We start from the raw sequence: 24,694 nt of genomic DNA, 5'->3' as shown, positions 1-24,694 counted from the left end.
CAGAAAAAGGAGAATAGACGACAAACATGAGTAAAATAAATTTATTATACAGCATAAATACAGAGTGAAACCAGCACCCCAACATTGTGTGTTAAATTAACAAAGGCAGGGGTAAAGAAATTCGATTTCCTGCTCTGTTAAACCAGAGTAGAAGTAGTGAAGTTTAGGTTCCATCATGGCAGGTCAACCCTCTAGTTAAACTCGTGGACTACAGGACTGGCGGAGGAGTACAGCTTCCTCTTCACCAGGCGGTACTCCGGCCGCAGCTTCAAGGCTTTGTGCCGGTCGAACATGCTGAACAGCGGCGTCCAGGCGGCCTCTTTGTCGGCCTTGAAGATGACGGAGAGCTCGAAGGTCGGCGTGACGCTGGGATCAGGGAAGACGCTGCCGACGCCCCTGAGGCCATCCCGACACTCCACGTACAGGGTTATCGCTGCCCCGCGGAGCCCGCACGGCTCGTCGGCCGAGGCGGCCAGCACGTCGTGGCCGACCCTGGAGGTCATGTGACGAGGAAGCAGCAGCAGCTGACAGCGGAGGGAGGAAGCTTTGGCCGCCGCCAGACAGTCTTCCATCTGCCGGGTGACGTCCAGCTGGAGGAGGCGCTCTTCGTCTTCCAAGTCTACGTCAACTGTCGACGAAACAAGAGTTTACAATGTGATACACCTGCGTTATTTACTGGCGACACTCTGTGTCGGTGGCTGATCAGAAGCCCCGCCCCCAGTTGATCTCGAAGCCCCGCCCCCATCTGATCCCAGACCCGCATCGATTACATCAGAAACATCAGACCTGTGTTCTTCAACACCGGCCGTGATTCTATGATCCCCGACCAGAACCGAAGCCCCACATGTAACCACACACAGAAATGAGAACATTCTTACCAGTAGAGCTGGCGTCTCTTTCGTCGCAACTTTCCACACTGCCCCGCCGGGTTGACATCTGGGAGAAGTATTTTCCGATCATCTGGACCACCGAACCTGGTTCCTGTTGGGTTCGCTGTGCGGTTCTGAGGTGAAGACCTTGGCTCGACACCATCCCGAGTCCTGTATGTGACGCTTCGCTCTCTCCTCCAGTTCGGTGCTCTGTGTTTGCTCCATGGACTCAGTCAGGCGTCGGGCGCCGGCAGCGCGCAGCTTTTATACCCTCAGCTGGAGCTGCGCGTGTGTGGGCGGGGCCAACCGGTTTGTTCGGGAAAGTTCCACATTTGCGGCTCACGCAACACGAGCTGGAGTTGCAGCGCGCGGCTCACCTGTAGCTCTCTACAGCCCTCAAAACACAGTCAATTTCCATGGTAACCATGGATTTAAGAAAATAATATGCAGTGTTTGATATTGAACAGTGGCAAATAGTTTATTAGGCTTTCAAATTGTTGAAATGTTAGATATAATGTTGAAATAGAATGATTTGAAAACCATGTTCAGAACTCTTGAGTGTGTGTGTGTGTGTGTGTTGTGTGTGTGTGTGTGGTGTGTGTGTGTGTGTGAGTGATAGCAGTCTAGACATTGCAGCGTGACCTGATCCTGACTCACAGGTAACTGACACCTGACACACGCGTTTGTGTGTGTGGACACCATATTACTAACATAAAACCATTAATAAACATGAATAAATTTTATCACTGACTGACCCGAGGTCAGCTTTAAAGTGTGTTTTTGATTGAGGGTGGGATGGATTACTGTCATGAACCAGTCATGTCACCAGTGTGTGTTTAATGTTCACGACAGCCCTTAAACACAACACACGTACAAGTTTTCCTCAGCACTCTATTCTTCTCTCACCTGACTCAATTACTGTACTGGGAAATGTCCCCACTGTGACATCACAGCTGTTAACCAATCCCATCGGTTGTTATGGGGCCCGACCAGGACAGGAAGTGTCTTTCACTGGAACAGCCCAGGAGCAGCGCAGCAGCAGGGCCATGTACAAACACGCCTAAAGGGTGGCTCATTCCAGGGAACAATATGAAAATGCTGTTCCTGGAAACTGTCTTATGCATACTGAATTGAAACTTTGACAATGAAGTGAAAGTAAAGTCAGTAAAGTCAGGTGGCAACCGGATAATGTTCAGATTCAAATGGAGTTTTTAAAGCATTATAGACAGTGGAAAGAGGGAGCGATCAACTCACTGGGCCCTCATTCACTTTTTCATTTTATTTAATGAAACAAATCAAATCAAACAATTAGAGAAAGAGTGTGTGTGCGTACGTGTGTGTGTGGAGGGGGGTGATATGCTGCTACTGTAGATAAGAACAACTGTCTGGAGGCTCAGGCTCCTCAGAACCATCAGCAGAGGTGTGATTTACTCCATCAAAGATCCACACATTCAGAAACACAAAGACGCAAACACTCTTCCGGTGGAGGCACAAGAAACGTTCAGTTAGCCGACATGACAGGTAGGTGGCGCTATTTCGTTTTTTTAAACGCGTGACTTTTCCAATCAACGAGCTCTCAGTTTTATACCAGGATCTCATTATTATTATTATTATTAATTATTATTATTATTATTATTATTATTATTATTATTATTATTTGTGGTAGTAGATATTTTGTCTTACATAATGAATGAATTTGCTTATGTGCTAATTAGATCATCTGCATGTATAGAGTCAAAATTACTGAAAAGACTTGAGAGCAGTTAAACAGACCAGTTACCACAGTTTAACATCTTTAAATCTGTGTAAAAATTATTTTGATTTGCTCCAACGTCCTGTGAGACTGCGTTCAAATGAAGCTTGTTTTTAATCGGTGCAAAGAACATATGTTAAATATACTGTATATATATATCAATAATAGTGGGAGTTAAACAAATTAACAACTATTTAATGACTGAATGAAATGGAACCACCTCCTTGTGTATTCTGGGATGCATCATCATTTGCTTTCCATTCAGGGCTGCAGACACAGGGGAGAGGGGTCACCGTGGGTCAGCTTCACTTGGAAATGTCTCCGCTATACTGACGTTTTAAATAAAAAAGCATTTTTACGCTGGGACTGTCAGACCCTTTAGGAGTGCTGACCTGTCAGAGAGGGGACGTCTGTGCAGCAGGGACACCGGCGGAGGTCAGCAGTGACGCTCCTCCTACAGGTGAACGTCGGGGAAAGTGAGTTATATACATATCTGCAACTCAGGAGATGCAGATACAAGAATATGGAGCAAATAAGTTGCAATGTTGTTGTGGTTATCACATCACAATTGTGTTTTTCAGCACTCCATAATGAACGGAGGCCAGGAAGAGGCATTTCCTGCACTGGCCTTTGTGGAACACAGGACGTGCAGCCAGATGAAGCAGAAGGCCCCCAAACCCTGCAGCCACGCACACAAGGGTCTTTAACCAGACCACAAGCTGACGGCAGATGGTTGACGGCCCCTGGCCCCCATACCTGCTGAAGATGGGAGCGTTTGGCTCTTAGCGTTTTAACAGTGCCGCAGCCCAGATGGTTGTTCAAACAGAACTGTGAGTGGCGCACAAGAGTGAGGGAAGCATCATCTTTATTAGCAAACAACGCGCATGCAAACCAGAGCGAAGGATATGTATTACCATGGCAACCCTGGCAAATACCCCGCCAAGAGCCAGAAATATGATGCCTCCTATTTCTATGGGAGCCAGTGCAACAGCGCACACCTGGGCAGTGCCGTCTCCCTACAGGCATCAGATCATCTGTTGGCCTTAAACAGTGAAAGATACAAACTGGGTTTCCTGGAAGTTCACATTACAGGTTGTGTGTGTGGGGGAGGGGGGGGGGGTGCACATCTGTGTGTGTGTGAGTGTGTTTCACCCACACAGGATTCAAACCAAGAACCTATGAAGTAGATATATTCAGGTGTACTGGGCTTTATAGCTTCTGCTACTACTATTACTACTACTACTATTACTACTAATAAAACTAGGTTACAGGGTGGAGTTAATTAATTTCTCTCCATATTACAAACAATATACTCAAAAACACTATGTGTGTGTTTGCAATAGAGAATAAATGCTCGACATCCATACCAAAGGTTCATGCATATTTTATTCAAGAGTAAAAAAGTGGTTCGTCCCATGGGGCATGCTTACAGTGTTAGTGAGTGGGAAAGAAAGAAAGAAAGAAAAGAAGAAAGAAAGAGAAAGAAAGAAGAAAGAAAGAAAGAAGAAGAAAAAAGAAAGAAAGAAAAAAAAAGAAAGAAAGAGAGAAAGAATAAGAAAGAAAGAAGAAAGAAAAGAAAGAAAGAAAGAAGAACGAAAGAAAGAAAGAAAATGAACCGTGGCACAATTTCTATGGCACAGGGGCTCCCAGGGGGTTCACCTCTCTCAAAAGAATCACAACAAGACCAACCAGAGCAAAGAAACATGAAGATCAACCAGCAGAGATTAAATATTCAGAAGAATGTCCATAACAAATAATCATAGAATCATAAATATCAAATAACAAGAGGAACGGTCCATAGTGACGCTCAGAGAATACTCGTTTTCCTTTAAATTGTGACAGCAACACACCAGCTTCTCTGATTACACACGTCTCGCTTCGTATTTGTTTTTGAACAGCACAAATTTTAACCATGCAATCATGCTCTTGGCTGCCTGTGCCTCTGGATATAGTAGAGTCATTCCTCAATGCTAGTTTAGTACGTGTTTATTCATGTTTATGATCAAAAACCAATCCTGTACATGAACAAAGAAGAGAGGAGAAAAGGTGGACTTGACACTTTGAATCGAAGCGCACTGTCGTTCTGTACAGCGTGGCGAGAAGAGAGAAACAGAACAAGAAACTCAAAATGAATACAAAAAATAAATAAATCTAACATTATGTACAAAATAAATTACTCTTAGTCATCATTTCATTTATTTTAGCCAACAAAACCAAAAGAAATCAAGTCCTACGCTAGTGAAACACAGAGCACAAATCCAATCTTCACATTATTATCAAAGAACTGAACTGCATGCACTGATGCGCTGATAGAAATGCTTTACAAAGACCTTTGCTCCAGACTTCTGCTTCGTTATGGAAGCAGAGGAGACCGTTTCCTCCCCATCCTCACATTTCCTGCGTCTCAGACCGGAGACTCTTGGTTGTCAGTGCTCTTTTGTTTGTTTGTTTGAGCTAAAGGCGGCGGGAGGAGAGGAGGATGTAAAAGAAGATAAAGTATGACTTCACATTTGACCCCCCCCCCTCAGCTCCCTCACATCCATCCCACCTCTGCATTACTGCATCCTGTGACTGTAGGAATCAGATAAAACCTCTCTATTATCCCAGTCACACAGAAACAGGGAAGCTTCCATCCGAACCCACTGCCGAGCTGTTTGCCGCCGGTGGGGGGGGCACAGTTTGCTGCTACAAAAGCAACCTGGGATCTCTTCCTGTCAACCAAAGGAGAGAAGAGGACTGAGCTGTTGTGTCAGTAGCACGTGGAAGGATGCGCCACGCTGGGGAATTCTCACATTATTGTCAGGAACTACTTAAGTTTGCAAATAAAAACACAGTTTTTTCAGATTGTTGTCATACAAGCACGCCGGCGGGCACGTCCCCGGCCCAAACCACACAACCTCGTCCAAATCTGTCAGCCCTCGGGCCATCCCTGACGCACACCCATGTGTACAGGCCTCCTGCTAAAATGGGGAGTGGTTTCTTTGCGTTGTTGTGGTGCAGAGGTTCATGGGAGTTGTAGTCCTCTAAATAGGGCCCGTCAGTTTAGTGACCAGACTCAGCCTTCAGTGGTGGATTCCAGGGACGCTCGTGCCTTTACATACAGCTGAGGGCAGCAGGAGAAGGTTAGCTAAATGTGTGCATGTGTGTGTGCATGTTTGGTGTATGAACCTCTGTTGTGTGCGCGCGCTGCATGTTTCTTGTGTGTATATATAGAACTATATATATTTCATGTATGTACACAGATCTATAAATGTGGTGCCATGTCAGAGTATACCAGCAGGGTTGAGTCTGGGCATGTGTGAGTGGACGTCCATCACTGTATATTGCTGTTACTGTCAGTCCCGTTGGGCTCCCCCATGTTCATGCGGCCCATTGACAGGCCCACGCTGTTGACGGCGTCACGTCGCGGCGGCATCCTCTCGTTGATGCGGTCCAGACCTTTGGCCTCCTCGAAACTGCTGATCCTGTGCTGCGGAGAGAAGCCTCGGATGGCTGCAGAGACACACACACACACACACACACACACACACACAGACGCATGACAAATGCATCCGTGCCATCGGATCCATACTTAACAGGATGTTTAACAGAACCTTGTGCATCCAAACCCATGCGCAGTAATAACAAACGCACAAACGCACCATCCAGTTAAAAACTGGGGGTTTGGTCCTCCGTTTTGGCCACGTGGTGATGGTTTGGATTAACAAGGTTATACTATACATTCAAAACAGCGTTGAACCGCTGCCTGAATGAGCCAGATCGAACCTGACCCGAGCCGAGATCGAACAGTGACCACCCAGAACACACGGGAATGTGTTTGGAATGTGTTTTGAGCTGCTGAGTCAGCTGTTTTGACCCGGACGTTGCCATTTCTCCCTAAAAGCTTGATGGCTGCCAGGATGGCTGGACACAGGACTGGGATCAGGCACGCTGGTTCCTTCTGGTGGCTCCTTTTACACTAAAGATGTGTGTCGCAGTAATATAAAGTTTTGCCCAGTTTTACCGAGCTTATAGAACCTGCTTAAGAACAGAACTCTGCTACTGCAGAGCTGCTGTTGCACACATGCACCTACCACAGCTCTACACAACAGAAAAGACACACAACACACGAATATCTCCATAATTTATTTGCCTAAACAAATTATGGGCCGTCGTTTCGTTACGCCAAACACGGTAGTCGACTACATCGTGCAGTGGAAACACTGAGTGGAGAAGATAAAACACCAAACACAAAAACAACCTGTCGACGAGCACAAGAGAACCCGGCAGCCCCCCCACCAGCCTCAGTCGTTAATGATCCGTCCAAATATTAAACAGACACAACATTTAACCTCAAGTGCAAAACACGGCAACGTGTGTTTCTGGATTCAAAGTTAATGTTCCTTCCATTTCACAGACATTTTAATATCAGCAAGTAGTTTTGTTTAGTTTCATCATCAGGCTCTGTGCACAACTCCCTCCTGATGACAAATGACTCTTGTTCTGTAGCCACAAGAGAAACAGATTGATTGTGTGTTTATGTTCACCAGAGCCCCAGAACCCTGTCGGGAGATAAAGACCATAAACAGACTCCAGACCTGATCTGACCCAGGCTCTGGGTCCACCCTGGCGACCTTGATAAGCCCCGCTCCCGCTGACAGCCCTGCTCTCCTACTGTGTGCGTGTCTGTGAGGATGAGATGGATGCAAACACGTGACTGTGCGCCGCCATCGTGTTTCCCAGGAGGAGGAAGTGGAGAACGTGTGTGTTTCATGTGAGTTAATGCGGTGGCTTAAATGAGCATTGGGAGTTGTTGTAGGTGCTTATGTGGGCAGAAGAGCTCTGTGCATCCTTGTTAGGGGACAATTTATGACCTCATGAGCATGGTATGCCATGCTACACACACACACGCACACACACACACACTCACACATGAGTGAGACTTTACCTTCAGCATCCTTAACTGTCTCGATGGCTTCTATGGCCTCAATGGTAGCTGAAGAATGGGCGGAGAGGAGAAAAGAAAGAAAAAAAGAGAGATAGGAAGAGAGAGATGACAGGGGGAAAATGAAGAGCAAAGAAAAAAGCGGGAGAGGAAGAAAGAGGTGAAGACTGAAACATGCTTCTGTGCACTTGCATGTCAACATTCTAGGGTCCCCCGTGGCACAAAGGCCGATGGAAGTTTCCCAGTAAGAGCTTCAACGATCACCAGTGCTGCCCCCCGCCCCCATGAAGATACTACACAGGTGTGTTTTGGATGGTGTGTGTGTGTGTGTGAGAGAGAGATCTGAAGATCAGAGGCATGTTTCAGGCCGTCGTCATGGCCCCCAGAGCCCAACTGGGAATGTGGTGAGTTCAGAGGTCAGCAGGTGTTAACAGGAGCTGCTGTTAGCGGAGACATGTCGCAACATCTGGACAATCTGGAAGTGTCTCTGTCCGCGTTGGTCCTGTTACCAGGTCGCCACCGCTGTTCTCTCGCCCGCACACGTGCACACGTACCAGCAGCGGGCCGTTGGTATCCTCAGCCCCAGCCAGGTTGTGTGAGGCAGCCAGGCAGGCCGGAGAAGAAGGTCCAGATCATCTGTTTAGCGTCTAGTGCTGTGTGTGTGTGTGTTGTGTGGGTGGGTGGGAGTGTGTGTGTGTGAGAATCTCTCACCACTCTGCAGGGTCTGTTTGCCCCCAGACAGAACTCCACTGGGCAACATGCCTGTCGGGGTCAGACCCTTCAGGGTCAACACGTTCTCACTCTCTTCCCTGAGAGAGAGGGCAGAGGTATGTAGCAGAACACACACACACACACACATATTTGTAATACTGACACATGCAGTGTGTTACAGAGCTCCACCCACCGTAGGACGGAGAACATTTTCGCCATCTTCCCAATGGCTCGTATCTTGTTTTTGATCACCTCTTTCCTGGCTGCTGCCGTGCTGGCTGCAGGAGGGTCAGACGAGGACGTCACCAAACCTCCAGACATGAAATTCTTCATCTCCGCTCAGATCAACTGTTTCTTACCGTCGTAGATCTCCTCTCCGTCGTTCATCAGCTCATCGTCAGAGCAGATGCTCAGGACGTTAACCAGCATCTCGGTCACTATGGCACACACACACACACACACACACACACACACACACACACACACACATACAGGTTACAGGGACTCAGAGGAACCCTGGTAGCCTGAGGAGTCCATCCAAGAAACACACCGTTTTCCAGTTCATACCCCCCCCCCCACCCCCCCACCCCCCCGATGACCTGCGTAATACTGAAACCTCGGCTACACACCAGAAATGCGACAGAGGCTAACCCCACTGTGTTCTGTGACGCGTGTGCATGTGATACCCTTTTCTCCCACAAAAGGCAAGGACCAGGTGAAGACATCCATGAAGTTGGGCAGCCAGTAGGGGTGAGGGGAGCAGTTGAACTGACGGATGTTCATCACGTTGTTCTCGTACTTCAGCACCGCCGCTGGATACGAACAAACGCGCCAGTGTTAGCACGGCGGCTACCTCGCCAAACGCTACCGAGAGGAGTGCGACTGCTTGGGTCAGACCTTTGTTGTTGTAGACGTCCAGGTAGTTGGGAGCAGAGAAGATGGTGATGAGGGAGGGGAACCCTGTGGTCTGGCTCTTCCTGTACATGCGATACCTGAGGGAAGAGACAGACGAGCCGCCCGCCCACAGCTATTTCAACAACACATTAACAAAGAGCACTGATTTGCACAAATTTGTGTGAACAAAATAGGAGCGCATGTGTATAATATCGGCAACACTAACGGCGTGCGTTGGTGTTTGAGGCCGATGGGCCGCCCATGATGTGGAACTGCCACCTGATGTGTGTGAGTATGAGCGGACGCTGTCGCTCAAGCCCCAGATTTTACTCCAGGAGGGTTTTTGGGATTATAAAAGGGTCAACAGCTTGTGAACATAAACTATTCCATCTATTACGCTACAAGTACAGAAGTATGAATGACTGAAACTAACATTTATTCTAACAAAGCCTTATGCAAATGCTCTAAAAACCCTTGGACTCTGCGGCTGCACGCCACACTAAATGCTGCTAATGGGTTCACCAAAGCACGACTCAGAGTAGCGCTGCCTTAATTGCTGCATTATATTTAGAGGATTTTCACTAAGATTCCAGGAACAGATTATGGGCCAGAAAAATAGTTGCTGTCTAACTGTTCTATTTTGGCAGGTGGTAGGAACCTACGTGAGACATAGTTCACCCTTTCAGGAGGGGGGGGGACTACTTTCAGGTTGTCCTCCACACTTTTCGCATTGCTAATTACACAGGAGAGAGTGATAGATGAAAGGAAAAGAATAAAGCGACTTACCCAGCATCCTGGGCTTCATGCGCTCTGATAATTGACAGCAGGTTGTTGGTCTGCAGGAACTCACACACTGCTGGGTAACTGCAGAGAGAAGGTGGCGAGGATGGGCGGAGGTGTGAGGTGCAGGAGACACTTTCTGACGTGGATGATGGAGGAAACACTTCATATCACACATCATCTGCTGTGTCTGTCTGTGGGGGGCGTCCGTGAGTGGAAGGCTGCTCTGAGCCGATCTCGTGGCCTCGGATCTGGGGGAGTAGCTGCTACTTTGGCCAACTGACACAGCCGGTGTTAAACACGGAGGAACAACTGACCAAACGCGTCCTGGACCACAGGAATCACAGCTCTGGTCCACGTTGGTCGCGCTTATTCGCACTTACTGGTTCATTCGCTGCATTCAGGTGAAGCGGATGTTGCTCTGCCCCTTTTCTCTCACTGTATCTTAATATCACTCCATATCTGGCAGGAGTAGCCGGTCGTCATAGCAACAGTACCGCGCAGTCTCCCTAGGGATTGTGGGATATCGTTTCAGGCTGAACCCGAACTGCGTGCACTGTATGTTTGTGAATGTGCTTTATGTGTTTCTAGGTCTACCGAAAGAGTGCGTGTGTGTGTGTGTGTGTGTGTAGCTATCATTCCAATCCAATAGTCTAAAGTCCACTAAAACTTATTAAATTCCTGACTTGAGCCACATCACACCTGCACACCAGGCCACCACAAAGGGCCCAGATCACTGAGCCCTCCCTCCGTTGTGCCTTAATCTCTGAATATTGTCTCGATTCGGGTTTATTTTAATATCAGGCTTCCTTTTGTGTGTGCGTCACCTGTAGAAATAGGAGCAGCCTCTGACTGTGTTGTGCCCAAAGTACTCCTGGGTCTTCTCATTGCCAAAGTCTTCCAGGGGGTCAGCCCACAGCAGGTCACACATGGGCCCAAACGCTGGGGGCTCCTTGAATCGGTCCAACTAGGACACACACACACACACACACACACACATAGAAACACACACACGCACAGGAATAGATCCACAAAATCTGTTGTCAATCAAACTGACCTAAAGAGACCAAACTAATCACACGCAGTGTTTTTAACCGATGTAACAAACACACACGTACGCACGTGCGCACACACCGTCAGAGCAGAGCATCTCCATGGTAACCCTCACCACACAGGGGGAGAAGATGTCACACCAGCAGATTCACCATGGAAACACTGCCATTAGATGAGGAAACGTGCGTCTCTGTGTTCATGTTATGTGTTTTCGTATTTTATATCACAGGAAGCTCAAATCTCCTTTTAGTTTTTCCACTTTTACTTGTTTCCTGAAGCATTTAGAGCAGATCTGTGTTTGTGTCTGTGCTGACCAGTCAGTGTTTCTGATGGTAAATACAGTTTCACGCCTGCTGCTCTAACGTACAGACACAGACACAGACACAGTGCAGTCAGGACAACAACCAGGCTGCTGTCAAATATGAACTGATATGAGCTGAATTATGATCATTAAATACAAAAGGAACTCACAGACGATGATGCCTAGAGATATCAGACTCCCCATCCTCAGACTTAAAGGAACATGTTTGTGGCAACAGAACTGTGGTATTTCACTGTTTAGGTCTGTTACATTTCACAGATTTCATGAAAATATATAATGTAGATATGGAATTATGACCTAATGTTGTTTTGCTTCTGTTAGACTGTTGAGATTTTTTTGTGAAATTTCGTGTGTGTGTGTGTGTGTATGTGTGTGTGTTTGACTACCTTTTTGATGTCATCCAGTGTGTGGATCTCTGGTGAAAGCCCCCCATGGACACAGAGGAACTGCTGGTTCATCAGGGCTGCCAGAGGTAAGCAATCAAACGCCTCCATGCAGGAGTCGTACACCTGCTCCGAGTACTTGATCTTACCTGGAGGTGGACGGATGAGGACAGACACATGTTCACAGCAGGCGACACACCCGGGAGGGTGAAACCCCTCCCTCCTGCCTCATTAACACACATTGCCACACAGGCTGAAGCAGAGAAGGTTGGAGTTTTAATGACTCTGGCATAACAGCTTTTACATCCACCGCTGTTATTACGCAACACCCTTTATCTTTTGACTTGACAGCGCTCAAAATTTTGGTGGACTATTCTGCTAGAGACATCTGGACACACATTCTGCTTCCTGTTCAACAACAAAGTGCAGCGCACTGACATCTGTGCCGGGCTGATCTCTCTTTCATCTGGCAGTGATATTAATAAAGATACTCAAACATCTCTAAAGTCACTTTCACTCGTGGGCTCGACAACACATCTGACGGAAGACAGTGGGACAGGACGAAAATAGCTGCAATGAAATCGCACAGCGATGAAAGAGCGGACGGGGGTAGATTTTGGATGAGGGCGTGCAGGAAGGAGAACTTCATGAACGGGGAGGAGGAAGAGGAAGAAAAAGAGATGGAAGGAGAGACAATAAGAAGAGCTGGGAGGAGAGTGAGTACTGGAGAACGACATGTCCACAAATCAAAGCCAGTATGCTGGAATAAAGTGTACAGTAGCACTGGCATGTGCGTGTGTGTGTGTGTGCGTGTGTGTGTGCGTGCGTGAGCGGCACCAAGGAGTGTGTTTGCCAACCTCTCCATCTGCCTTGTTTAGAGCAAGAGCTCATTATTGCTAGTCCGCTAGTTTTTAGCTCCTTCCACACACATGCACTTAAACATTTATGAAGATGCTTGCACATGCATGCAGTCAGCACACACACACACACACACACACACACTAACACACACGGCAGATGGTAATTGAGGGCGACCACTATTCGCCATGAGCACCAGGGGAAATTAGCTTCCTTGTCCCCTGGCCAATAAGACACAGAGGAGTAGGTGCTTGAGCCAATCATTAAGGACCAAATTAATTTGCTGCTAATCACCCACTCTTGGACAAGACGAGAGAAATAGGAAGGAAAAAGATGGAGGGTAGAAGCAGAAGAAGACAAGTAGCGACTTAGTGGATTATGGGAGAGGGTGCTGTGTGTGGGAGGAAGGCCACAAAGGTGCAAAGCAGAGAAACATGAGGAAGAAGAGCTGTATTGACGATTATGAGCAACGAAGGCCTTCATACGTTCCTGGTGTACACTCACTAGCTTTCCACACAGCCGTGTTCTTATTTTTAAGCTTCTCTTTGTACTGGGAGAACACGTGATGGCGTTTGTAGGTGCTCAGTGGGAAGGGTGAGCTAGCTGGTTAGCAACGCTAGCTTCAGCAGAAACCTCAATCAGTATGTTAGCACAGCCGCTTCCTCGCATTCCTTTGAAAACAACTTTGGGTTTTAAATTCTAACTGGGACTATGTGACATTCCGCACCAACACCAGGCAGGCTGAACCACCCTCCGTAGCGTAGCAGCAGTAACTGGCTCAGGGTTACTCACATTCCTGTTTGAAGGTAAAATACTCTGTCAGATGTCTACATTCATGGTTTCCCCGCAGTAGAAAGAGCGTCTTTGGGTAGAGGATCTTCAGTGACCACAGGTACAACACACACTACGGAAAACACGGAAAAGTTACGTGAAAAGCGCTGAATTAAAATAACGAAACAAATGTAATTGAGGATATTTTTATTAAAAGAAGTTCTCATTGTTTTTATTTACTGAATTCAAAATGAGACGTCTCTGACATCTGCACTCGTCTACATCGTCATCCTCGAGGCTCTTAAATTAAACACATCTGTAATTCCCTGACACACCACACACACTTTAAACCCTACCAATACACAAATAACACTTAACTACGGGAGTTTTAAAAGATCTATTTGACTCTGAAGAACTGATTTGACTGCTAGCATCCACCTACTAGAGTAAAGTGGAGGATTAATGAGGAGGATTATGTTTAGGGTGAGTTTCATACAGCCCAAACGCCAAATGAAGACAGGGAGTAAAGCATGAATTAACACCGTCCTGCGTCCTTACCTCAATACTGAAGTATCCCCTGTCTACGTAGTCCCCCAGGAAGAGGTAGCGCGTGTTGGCAGGAGAACCTCCCACTTCAAACAGCTTCATCAGGTCAAAAAACTGGCCGTGGATGTCTCCACACACTGAGGACACAGCACAGAGCTCTGCTCGGATCAAACAGCACTCTGTTGTGCAGCGAGGCACAAAGGTCTTTGGTTCTGTTGGTACCAAACATGTCTTTAATGATTCACCACAGGACGGCTTTCAGATGAGAGAAGGACGGTGGACACACGCTACCTTTGGGAACATGTCTTATAAAATGAGACTCATCTTATAAGCCTGTCTGGAATATGGCAGATTTTAAGATCTGTGAATAGTCCAGTGACACCAGGAGCTCTTCAGAACCGTTAAGACAACAATATTTGGCAAAGATCAATTGTGATTCAGCTCAGAGAGAGAAGTAATCAAACAGTACCTGTGTTTAACATCAGCTGATCATTAACACATGTAGAACGCCGCTGCTCTTGGGCTTCACGTCATGATTCATTAGATTAGGGTGCAATTTGGCGTCACATTTTTAGCGGCGGGTCCTCGAGAGGCCTCTGTGTTTATGTGTCCTGCCAGCCTTCGTCCTCCGGTCTGCCTCCTGCACCTCCAGGCCAGCTCACATGGTTGACCAGCTCTTTCTCTCTAATTCCAAACGTTGGCTTTCATTTAAATTGGGAGTCTGGAGTGTGAACCGAGCCGTACCTGCCTGTCCAACCCAAAGGTATCCGCCGTTGTCCCGTCGGAATGATTGCTCGATTCATGCGGTTCAAAGTAATAACGTGCTTAAAGTGTCTCTTCAGTATCACGTCTTTGAAGGCCTCCTCCTCCTGAAGCTCACTCAGTTCTGTGCCGTTTCATCTCTGAAATCTATATTCTCCTTTCTATCAGTCAACTCTCGGGTGTGTGTGTGTGTGTGTGTGTGTGTCTGTGTGTGCGTGTGTGTCTCTTGGGTCAAAATCTAGAGGAGGAGAATCTCATAAGAATCAATATTTCATTGGAAACGAGCCGGTTCCAGCACCGCTGCACTAAGCCGCTTATGATCGACTGTCTGTCTGTCCGTCTGTCGTCAGCTTGGGAGTCTGTACCTGTGAAAGCCGAGCAGCGTTGCCACACTGAGTGGGCAACAACAGCCCACACAGCATTATCTGATTGCTGGGGTTGGTGCACACACACACACACACACATGCACGCAGTGATCACAGCCTGTCTGTCTGTCCGTCCGTCTTCCCTCTTTAATACATGCAGAAGTGGTCAAGTGGCACCAAACAATGGTGTTAGCAATAGCAAGGAAATGAATAAAGAATGAATATAGAGCTGCTAAAGCTTCTGCTGCTCCACAGCTCAGCCTCTCTGCGGGTGGTTACGCCGAGCCTCCCGACCTTCTGACAGGTCAGGACAGACAGACGACGTCGGCTCTGTTAGTTATTAAAAATTTCTGCTCAAGTCTCGGACTTTTTTCCGATTATTGGCCGACTCTGGCAAGTTCTGTCTGATGGGAGAGGGACGCTGTCATATCTTGAAATATTAATGCTAAATGATGTTCACAAGCGTTAGCTAAACAGCTGTCCATCCGCTGGATGTGCAGCAGGCCTTAAAATTGAGTTAGCCCGGTCTGCTGGCTGTCGCGTCGTGTCCCACCTACAGAGAGGAGCATGGAGCCTCCTCGTCTCTTCAAACATCAGAGTGATCTCACTCGTACCCGTGACTGGCGCCTCGATATCCAACATGGTGCGCTCCTGGCGCAGGATGGCGGCGCCCTCATCGATGATGCGCAGGGCCACGGCCTCCTCTAACCGGCCCTCTTTAGTGAGGTGAGCTTTGAGCAGGTCCACCCGCGGCCGGCCCTCCGCGTCAAACACCTCCTTCATGGTCAGCCGATGGGCCAGGGGGAAGGGGACCGCTGAGGAGGAAGGTAGGGAGAGACGGAATGAAACCAGGAAGTGGATCAAAGGAGATGGAGAGACAGGAGGAGACAGAAACCTTTCAGAAAAATGCAGCTTAACACGGCGTTTGTTTAACGCGTTCGCCAACATGCTTAGAACACGAAGAGCCTGAGGTCCAGCGCTGATGGAGCGCCTGGCGTGCACGTGTGTCTGTGTGGGCACGGGGGCTGGAGCTGCCAGAGTTTCCAGGACTGCCTGCTGATGTTCTGCAGGAACGTCTCTGTGCCTCTCTTCTGCAGTACAGTCTTTCTTACATAATGAAGGCCCCCAGGGCACCGCTGGAGAGGGGGTTTGACTGACGACAGGGGTGATACAGCAAGAGCCAGAAGCTGCTCGTGAGCCCTCCCATACACACACGAAGACGCGCGCACCAACACACGCGAGTGGTGCTTGTCAGGCACAAACTCAGTGGCTCGAAACAAAATGCAAAGACAAAAGGGCGCATGCGTAGATCATATATGATGCAATGGTGTTAACACGCATGACTGTTTATGATCATTTGAGCACGCAAGTGTGCACTAGTGCACACACTCAAGCACAAATCCACACTTGTGTTGGTGCTTCTATCTTTCCTCTCACCCTAACATCACAACTAAAGCCCTCGCAGCCAAAACTAGACCCAAATCCAACACTCACCATAAAAGCCTCAAACCCTCCTTTGAAGTGGCGAGGACCAGCCACAATGTCCTCCCTCCCCACAAATGTTCTCACTTTACTTGTAAAATGTGTATCCAGGTAGTCACAGTGAAGCATCTGCACGCAAACACACACATACACACACGCAAATCCATAAAAGGTATTGTTATGCAGGATCCATAGAGCCTGTTGGAGCCCCACCAGTGCTAACACAGATAATGGCCTAGATCACCAACTAAAACTAGGCCTGTCTCTCTCTCTCTCTCGCTCTCACACACACAAAAACACACACACAGATAGGTTTGTCACTTTTGCACAGCTCTTCAGCTAATTCAGTTGTTTCTCTCTCACTGACTCCCTCCCCATTACATGACTAACAAATATGTCTCTTCAGATGGTCGTAATAACCCTGAGTCTGATACTCATGTGTAGTTACTCTCCCCAGGTCACCCAAAAACCCTAAATTTAAAGCGTTTTCATTCCAAATTGAAAAAGCTCTAAAGAGAAGGGCTTTAACAAACCAAATAATGGTGATAATAACATTACTGCACGCTTAAAAGACTACAGTTTAGGGCACCTGAAATCATCTATGACACTCACACGTGCACCAAGAGGGTGACAACTGAAGCCTCCCCGAGGACCAACACACAGCTGTGTTCTGACACGTCCCTGGACACCGTGAGCTGCCAAGGTGAAGGCTCTGTTCTCCATCGATCTCAGCAACGCATCTGCATGTTAGAACTGTTTCACCTTCCACGTTAGGACGGGTCAAGATGCTCCCGCCAGTACGAAAGTTAAAATGGCTTGACACTTTGACATTACCTGTGCGTCTTATACGCGTAACGTAGAGACAACTGTTGATTTTAGGCAGGAAAAAGATCCCCCACATACATACTGGACACGTGGACGTGTCCATATTGAGGAGGATCAGTGGTGGCTGGTTCTGTGTGTGAAGGAAGGCAAATGGGAAGTGGTGTAAAACTCCAAACTTGTGCGAGGGGGTTGTAAGTAGGGCAGGTCTGAGGGTGTGCAGAGCAGCAGAGACAGCTTGGGGACGGGACTATACTTGGGAAACATGTACTTGAGGAGCGAAAAGCAGATTCAGCACAGTCAAATCAAGAAAGTGTTTTACGCCTGATGACCTTTGAATTATAATAAATGCACGCTGACTCACTGCAGCGGTTTATTCCAGGATGTTCTGGTTAATAACCGGAACACAGACAATGAAAAATAACACATAAACGGACAAGATGTCCACATCAGTGCACAACTGGTGCTAGTGTGGAAGTGGGCAGATTTAGAGTTCTGATGTTGGCAGAATGGAAAAACAATCACCCCCCCCCCCTTCCCGTCAGCCAGGGGCACAAAATTCAGGATCCTTCCAAATGAAACTCTTTCAAAGATGATTTGTTAAAATAAATGAAGACATAATTAAAACTGAAGCCAATTTGAGGTCAATTGTCATCCTAACGACCGCTGTGAGATGAGGTTTAAGCATACGTGTGCACGTGTGTTTGTGCCGGCGCCAGTTAAACTACTCTCGCATCTTGGTGAATCTGATATAACGTTTTGGCTTAAATGGTGTCATCGTCTCACAGTATCAGAAAGCTTTTAATGCTATAAAACAGCACAAAGCTACAGAATACGTCAGAGTTTCAACCCCCAAAACGCTTCTGCGAGTCAAGGAAAAAGGGTTTAATTCCTACAAGAGTAGCAAACAATCACCTGAATTTGGAAGGGGCCATTTTTAGCTTCAGGCTGTACTTGTACTGATGGCGATCTGGCTGGAACTCCATAGCTGAACTCCCTGCGTTGGCATTTATTTAGCACCCAAGCTGCCGGCTCAGCCAAAAATCTCCACATCACAGCGGAGTGAGAGGAAGCCCAGGAGAGAAGCTATGACATAGCTTTCAACCGAAGCTCTTCAATTTGTTTGGGCTGGCCTGATTGCCTAACTGGAGCAGAATCATCTTGTTATTGTGCACATCCTCCCTAATGGCTAAAGTTAATGATGGAGGTATTTCATCACTTTTAATAACACTGGGAATCCATCCACAACACGGGAGGCTGATGCAGGATGGAGGAAGTGACAGCGAGCAGGATCAGACAGATCACAGGGATGACTGTAGACGTCACATGATCCATCTGTCCTCCTTTGTGTCCTACAAATGCTGAAGACGTGACTAAATGAGAATAAAACGGCTCAAAATTGTGCTTCTGTCAATGAAGTGTCAGATCACTGAAGCAATTAAAACATATCAGCTGCTGGGGAGAAAAAAATCAAAATGACAATGATGCAACGGAAAGGAACCAGGCCGTGTGGCATGTCCCATATGTGCAGCCTTCAGATCAATTCATTACAGCGTAATGCTGTTAATGTCCGCCGTCTGGTGTTTACCCACTCTCACCAAACGCTACTGATGGCATGTTTCTGTGTACGTAGTGCACATGCCACATGCTAGCCTCAAACAGGGTCACACACATCTCCCAGATCAGTCAAACACATGTCCCTAAAGGAATAAATAAAGGAAGAATAGGACCAGTGAATGAAATGGAAAAAGCGTGTGTGTGTGTGTGTGTGTGTGTGTGTGTGTGTGTGTGTGTGTGTGTGTAGATGGCCCTTCATGTGTACATTATGCATTCATTCAACAAGATCAAACACAACTTTAGTTGTCCCCCATACCAGCACTTTCAAAGACCTATGGATCTGGGTCAAAGATGGATGAAACACACACATTCACACAAACACACACACACAGAAATGAAAACAATGGTCCATTCCTACCAGGCTGTCCTCATTAGAATCTTCATGTCTCTGGAGTACCTTTTCTATAAATAGATTTTGCCCTACTACCCTCCCCACGGGGCACAGAGAGACCTGTCAAGGTGGGACCCCTGCCTCACAAAGATAACAAAACATACACACACCCACACCCACACCCACACCCACACCCACACCCACCCACACACACACACACACACACACTTCTGGCTAAGCTTGGGGCACACTGGGCATATTTCCTTTGAGTGTAACATGCTGTCCCAGTGTAACACGCTGTTCCCTCAAAATCCCCCAGAGCCCTGTGTGCGTGTGTGTGTGTGTGTGTGTGTGTGTGTGTGTGTGTGTGTGTGTGTGTGTGTGTTTTGTGTACATGATCCTGAAACTGAATTGAAAAACTGGATGGTTTAAGGGTCATATTACTCATGAAGATATTGGTTTATAACCATCAACCTTTAGTTGTACAGGTGAGTCTGTTAAGAGCACATCTTCTTATTTTGAACCTAGACTGTATAATTTTGATAGTGGGGAAAACCACAACCCCTAGAGGAAACCCACACAGACACAGAGAGAGCATATTAACTGAGCATTTAACTGGGGATTGAACCCACAACCTTCTTGCTGTGAGGCAAAAGCGCTGATGTAGTGGTGTAGCACGGATCTTTCCCACCACAGTTCGCTTAGTGGAATTCTAGGTGTGTTTCCAACAAACACAGGAGGAAACACACAATTTCCAGTCCACTATTTTACTGGCTTGCTTAGTTGTTTCCTGCCACCGCGTCAGACAGGACGCACTCCATCGTCCGCCGCAGGAAGCCTCCGGTCTGCTCGCAATGGGATCGTCGCCAAATGCTGATTTTAAAGGGGTGCCCCCACGTGTAATGAGCCCATGTTCACACACAGTGTTGCATGAAAACTGACCATAACTATGAAGGACTTGTTTAAACCACCCTTTCAAGACAGAATAACCCATTAGGTCTTCTACCTCTACTTCTGTCCTCCCTGACAAACACCACTCCCTGATCTTGTTCTTTCCATCAGCCTCTACTCTCGTCTCACCTCCTCCCTGGCCATGCCACATTCTCTTCAAACCTCTCCTTCTCCCTCACCTCACCCCCACACGCGTCCTCTCTGTACCTTGTGAGTTTTGAACACAGGTGGCATTTCACCCCCCCCCCCCCCCCCCCCACACCTCGTCCCCCAGTGCACCGTCCACCTGAAGATGGGCTGTGTTTTGAGTATGGCCCAACCTGTCCAAGCTGCAAAGAGAATGACTCATTAGTCTCTGACTGATAGACTGCTGTGTTGGTTTGGTGAATGGTGGGGGGGCCGATATGACCTCATATTCCCCCATTTAATGGGACATTGCCAGTTTAATCCCACAGAAATAACGCAGGTAAATTAAATTAGAGACCAAAATTTACACACGTGTGTGAGTCATTGGAGTGTGTGCGTGCGTGTGGTGTGTGTGTGTGTGGTGTGTGTGTGTGTGTGTGTGTTCATCCAGGGGGTGTTGGGATAGACCCTATCAACAGCAGCAGTTAACTAAAAATGGATGGATGGGTGGGTGGATGGATGGATGTGTGCAGGGACATGTGTGTATGTGTGTGTGCGTGTGTTGGGGGGTTATGGTCAGGTTGGTCAGATCCAGATTCTGAGTCACTGTTCTAAATGAATTCAGACAATAACACGCGCACACACACACACACACACACACACACACACACACACACACACACACACACACAGAGTAATGAGTATAGTTTGGAGGTCCTGCATGAGTACAGTGCAATAATTGCCCCCGCCCCCACTCGTCCCAACCACTTCTAAACACGACACACGCACGATCTGGTCTACAGGGGGATGCCCGAGACGACGCAACTGTCAACTCAGCTTCTTCCGGCAGAGAGACCTTGAGAGATTATTAAGGGGAGCCGGTGGGAGTGACAGCCAGTGAGGCACCGTCGCATGTGACTGGCTGCGTGCGTGGAATCGCCGCATGCACGCCTTGTTGTGGCACGAAGAGCACGACGATCTGTGCTTCATCTCCAGGTCATACCCCCTCCACCCCCCACCCCAACCCCTCTATAGCCACTCACGCTAATATTAGAAGCAGAGACCCACAAAAACCCCATCACATATTCCATAATCCAGCGTAACACGATGATGGTAGCGGTAGTGCGCGGCTCACACACGCACCACGGTGTCGCTGCCCTCGAATTTTCCCCTTTCTGACGTTCGTAGCGTTCAGACGGAGAGTCTGGGAAAAGCTCGGACTTGGTGGAACGATGCGCCCAAGAGAAGCAGAATTACCGGATGACATTCGGGGCGTAAGAAAAGATCGAACAGAAGTCGGGAATCATGTGCGCGCACGGCAGTGTGCGCTTCACACCTTTGCGTTTTCATCCCGATTCCTGAAACACGCCATCGGCCACTCGGCTCAGTTCATTTTAAAAATGCCGTCTACCGGAGTTTCACTCTAATTTCGCCCATCCGGGCCCAGCAGCTGGTCGGGGAATCCAACTCTGTGGCACCAACCAGGCGCGCGGTTACAGACGCGGTACATGAACACCAAGGTGGAGAGATCCATAAGTCTAACAGTGGCGAGTCCCCCATAGCATCTACCCCCCTCTCTCCTTCCTATCGCTGCCTGCATGCAACATCAGTCCATGACAGCATCCACATCCACAACCAGCCACCACAAGCCCAAAGATCGCCGCTCACGCCCGCCGTTTATTTACCTTTATGTCTGCCTTTCGCTGTCATCCTCACACTGCTTGATGTTTCATTGGAACAAGACGCTTACCTCCCTCTCTCCCTCCCCGATTTTGCTTCCATCTATCACTCTCGGTTGTGTCTCTGTCGGGTATTATTCAGTAACGCGAAACCACCGCTAGGAGCGGAGAGCGTCAATGGAGCTCATGCAGCACAGGGTGTCGCACAATAGCCTCGGCTGTACACAGAGGAAGAAACATTCCCATTACAAAATGGGGAAATGCCTTGGCAAGGGGTGGGGGTGGGGGTGAATTCTTACAGTATAACGAGGGAAGACCCTGATTATGGCGTATAGTGCTGGAACCCCCCCATCACCTTCCTCCTCTATAAGGTTCAGGGGGACATGCACGGGCTTCTTTATTTATAAGGTGGTATGATGACAAGAAAGGAATGAGTTCAAAGCAAATCAAAGCGTGCGCGTAATAGACATCGCTCCAACAACAGGGATGCAAACAGAATAAAAAATAAGGATGAGCTACAGCAGAATCGGAGGCGCGGAGGAAGCTCTGGCTGGCCGTGCAGGGTTTGGCATGCCTACATTTGATCACCCGGTCGGCGGGACTTGCGTTGCTGTCGGACATCCTGAAGTCAGGACGGGAAAGGAGCCGGGGGGGTGGGGAGGGGGATCTCTCCTCTGTCAAAGGCCGAGACTGTGCTGTCGGGTCCTCCGGCAGGCGTCGAGAATGTGCGCGGTTGCTGGGTACTTTTCTCGCTGCAGTAGTGGCATCACTCGGTGGAGTCTCCGTGCGCTCTTTGACGGGGGAAGCCTGCTGCTGCGCCTGCGGTGACTTTGGGGGAGGATAGGCGGATACCTAGCTGCTGTGACATGCTTGCATCCAAAATTTTGTTTTTAGAGGGGTGTGTGTGTGTGTGTGTGTGTGTGTGTGTGTGTGTGTGTGTGTGTGTGTGGTGCTGCGGTGGATTGGGGGTGCAGGGCAGGGGCAGACACGGGGGTTGCAGGGCGAAGAGACGCCTTGGAGAGAGAAAGGACACGCAGACTCTGCCTCTCCAGGACGCCTCTGGGAGCCGTGCGGTGCAGCTGGCAACACCCCGGAATGGCGAAATAAGGAACTCCCACGCAGATTCACGCACACGCAGGAACACATCCACCGACACGCTCAGCCTCATACCGCCATCATGTGGAGGCATTGATTACAGGTCTTCCCTTTTTATGAACAATTCTATAGACGGAGAGTGTGTGCGCGCGCGTGCCTGCGCGCAGGTGTGTGTGTGAGGGAGAAATGGAGAACGAATCGACAGTATAATTACTGTTGAAATGCTCAATTGAGCAATGCCCTCAATGAAAATAGAACAAATAGCGTGATGCTCGAGTCTTATAATTCAGCCATTGCAGTGATGGAACCTAAATACTGTAGGTTCTCATCTGTGGGGGTTCGACACATAGCAGACAAGCTGGAGGAATGGGCAGACAAACAAGGTCAATGTGGACGCCTGCGTCCTTGTTAATTGGAGTGTGTGGCAGTGTCTCCCTGAAGAATACGCTCAGGGTGCAAATATTAAATATGAATGATTACCTTTTGTTTATTGTGGTATTTAATGATTCCTTGCAACCCAATAGGCAGATATTCACACCCTGAGGACATTTACAGTATGCAGAGCCTTTGAGAAGTCTGCCTGACACAAACAATGGCCATGATTCTACCTTTAAGGGACTCTGCGGTTGTTCACTAATTTCTCATGTTTTGATATCTTCTAATATTGCCACTTCCCTGCAGCATTATGGTAAAAACAATCAAATGTGAGCATCGCTCTTCTGTCTAATTTCCAAGGAAAGAACCTGCAGCAGAAACCTCTGGGTGTTACAGCCCCTTCCTCCACACATAGTGAAGCAATTACATAACCAGCCAAATTTAACTGGGTCTGTCCAACTATTATAAAACATTTGACCAATCAAAATTATATAAAAAAAAATAGGCATTTCAATCTTTCTTTGTACAAATATGCATTTAATGTCAAATACTGCAATATGATGTCTTGATGTTGACTTATGTCAGAAGGTTATTGGTTAAATTCCCTGAATTTGTCTGTTTAAAAATGCAAAGGCAGCCGTATTGGTACTGATATTAGTGTTTCTGTAGCCAGAGATGACTCTGCTAGCTGTGGTTGTATCAAATGTGCTAAAAGAATGCAGATAGTCATTAGAAATGATTACTGAGGCTTATCTGCTGTTTACTTATTCTATATGTGAAAACACCTAAACCATTGTTTTTTTGCTTTCTTTATTATTATCATCAATGTCATTGTGTCTATAAAACATGTTATATGTTTCACTGTACTGTGGAATGGCCAAGAGACAGGAATATGATGCACTGGAAGTTACAATGCAATTTTCTATCAAGCAGTGAAAATAAACCTTAAATAGAATATGTAAAGGGGACTTATTTAAATGACTATTTATGATTTTCCGCATTCTTATTTAAGCACCCGCTTTTTCTAAAAAAAAAAAAAAAAAAAGATTAAAAAACAGCCTGTGATTCATTTCGTCCTCTCCAGATTTCAGTCTCATTCTAGTAATTTTATTATTGGCCTGTTCTATATTAGGTTTGCAAAAAAAAGATATAGTTAGTGATTTCATCGCCTGTGATCTTTGGAGAGCCCCAGCACCTTCACCTGGACGTGTTTGGTTATTTAATG

At 47.5% G+C, this 24,694-nt stretch overlaps 2 protein-coding genes across 5 annotated transcripts; both read right to left on the bottom strand.

Annotated features, from left to right (window-relative positions):
- Positions 1-27: 27 nt before the first annotated feature.
- On the bottom strand, positions 28-1,119 carry LOC130531257 (DNA damage-inducible transcript 4-like protein). The gene is made up of 2 exons (XM_057043181.1): positions 879-1,119; positions 28-628 (listed from the first exon to the last, which is right to left on the bottom strand). The coding sequence occupies exons 1-2, from the start codon at positions 1,030-1,032 to the stop codon at positions 192-194; spliced, it is 591 nt and encodes a 196-aa protein (XP_056899161.1). The 5' UTR covers positions 1,033-1,119; the 3' UTR covers positions 28-191.
- Positions 1,120-4,592: 3,473 nt separating this feature from the next.
- Positions 4,593-23,076, bottom strand: ppp3cb (protein phosphatase 3, catalytic subunit, beta isozyme). 4 transcript variants are annotated; one of them, XM_057043628.1, is made up of 14 exons: positions 22,578-23,073; positions 15,606-15,806; positions 13,877-14,001; positions 13,340-13,451; positions 11,693-11,838; positions 10,759-10,898; positions 9,938-10,015; positions 9,155-9,249; positions 8,944-9,069; positions 8,617-8,694; positions 8,451-8,535; positions 8,258-8,355; positions 7,550-7,597; positions 4,593-6,114 (listed from the first exon to the last, which is right to left on the bottom strand). In XM_057043628.1, the coding sequence occupies exons 1-14, from the start codon at positions 22,618-22,620 to the stop codon at positions 5,936-5,938; spliced, it is 1,554 nt and encodes a 517-aa protein (XP_056899608.1). In that variant the 5' UTR covers positions 22,621-23,073; the 3' UTR covers positions 4,593-5,935. The 4 variants fall into 4 exon arrangements, with proteins under 4 accessions (XP_056899608.1, XP_056899609.1, XP_056899610.1 ...); XM_057043629.1 differs by lacking the exon at positions 22,578-23,073 and adding an exon at positions 22,006-22,165; XM_057043630.1 differs by lacking the exon at positions 7,550-7,597 and having other exon boundaries at positions 22,578-23,076.
- Between the last annotated feature and the right edge of the window lie 1,618 nt (positions 23,077-24,694).

This window comes from Takifugu flavidus, chromosome 9 (assembly GCF_003711565.1).
Source record: "Takifugu flavidus isolate HTHZ2018 chromosome 9, ASM371156v2, whole genome shotgun sequence".
Classification (NCBI taxonomy): domain Eukaryota; kingdom Metazoa; phylum Chordata; class Actinopteri; order Tetraodontiformes; family Tetraodontidae; genus Takifugu; species Takifugu flavidus.
This window is presented reverse-complemented; position numbering and strand designations above follow the sequence as displayed.

Coding starts and splice junctions, on each gene's coding strand:
- LOC130531257 (XM_057043181.1), bottom strand. CDS start 1,032: ATGGTGTCGAGCCAAGGTCTTCACCTCAGAACCGCACAGCGAACCCAA. Junction 629..878: donor AAGAGACGCCAGCTCTACTG/GTAAGAATGTTC, acceptor TTTCGTCGACAG/TTGACGTAGACTTGGAAGAC.
- ppp3cb (XM_057043628.1), bottom strand. CDS start 22,620: ATGTCCGACAGCAACGCAAGTCCCGCCGACCGGGTGATCAAAT. Junction 10,899..11,692: donor CACTGGATGACATCAAAAAG/GTAGTCAAACAC, acceptor TGTGTGTCCTAG/TTGGACCGATTCAAGGAGCC. Junction 9,070..9,154: donor GGACGTCTACAACAACAAAG/GTCTGACCCAAG, acceptor GTTCGTATCCAG/CGGCGGTGCTGAAGTACGAG.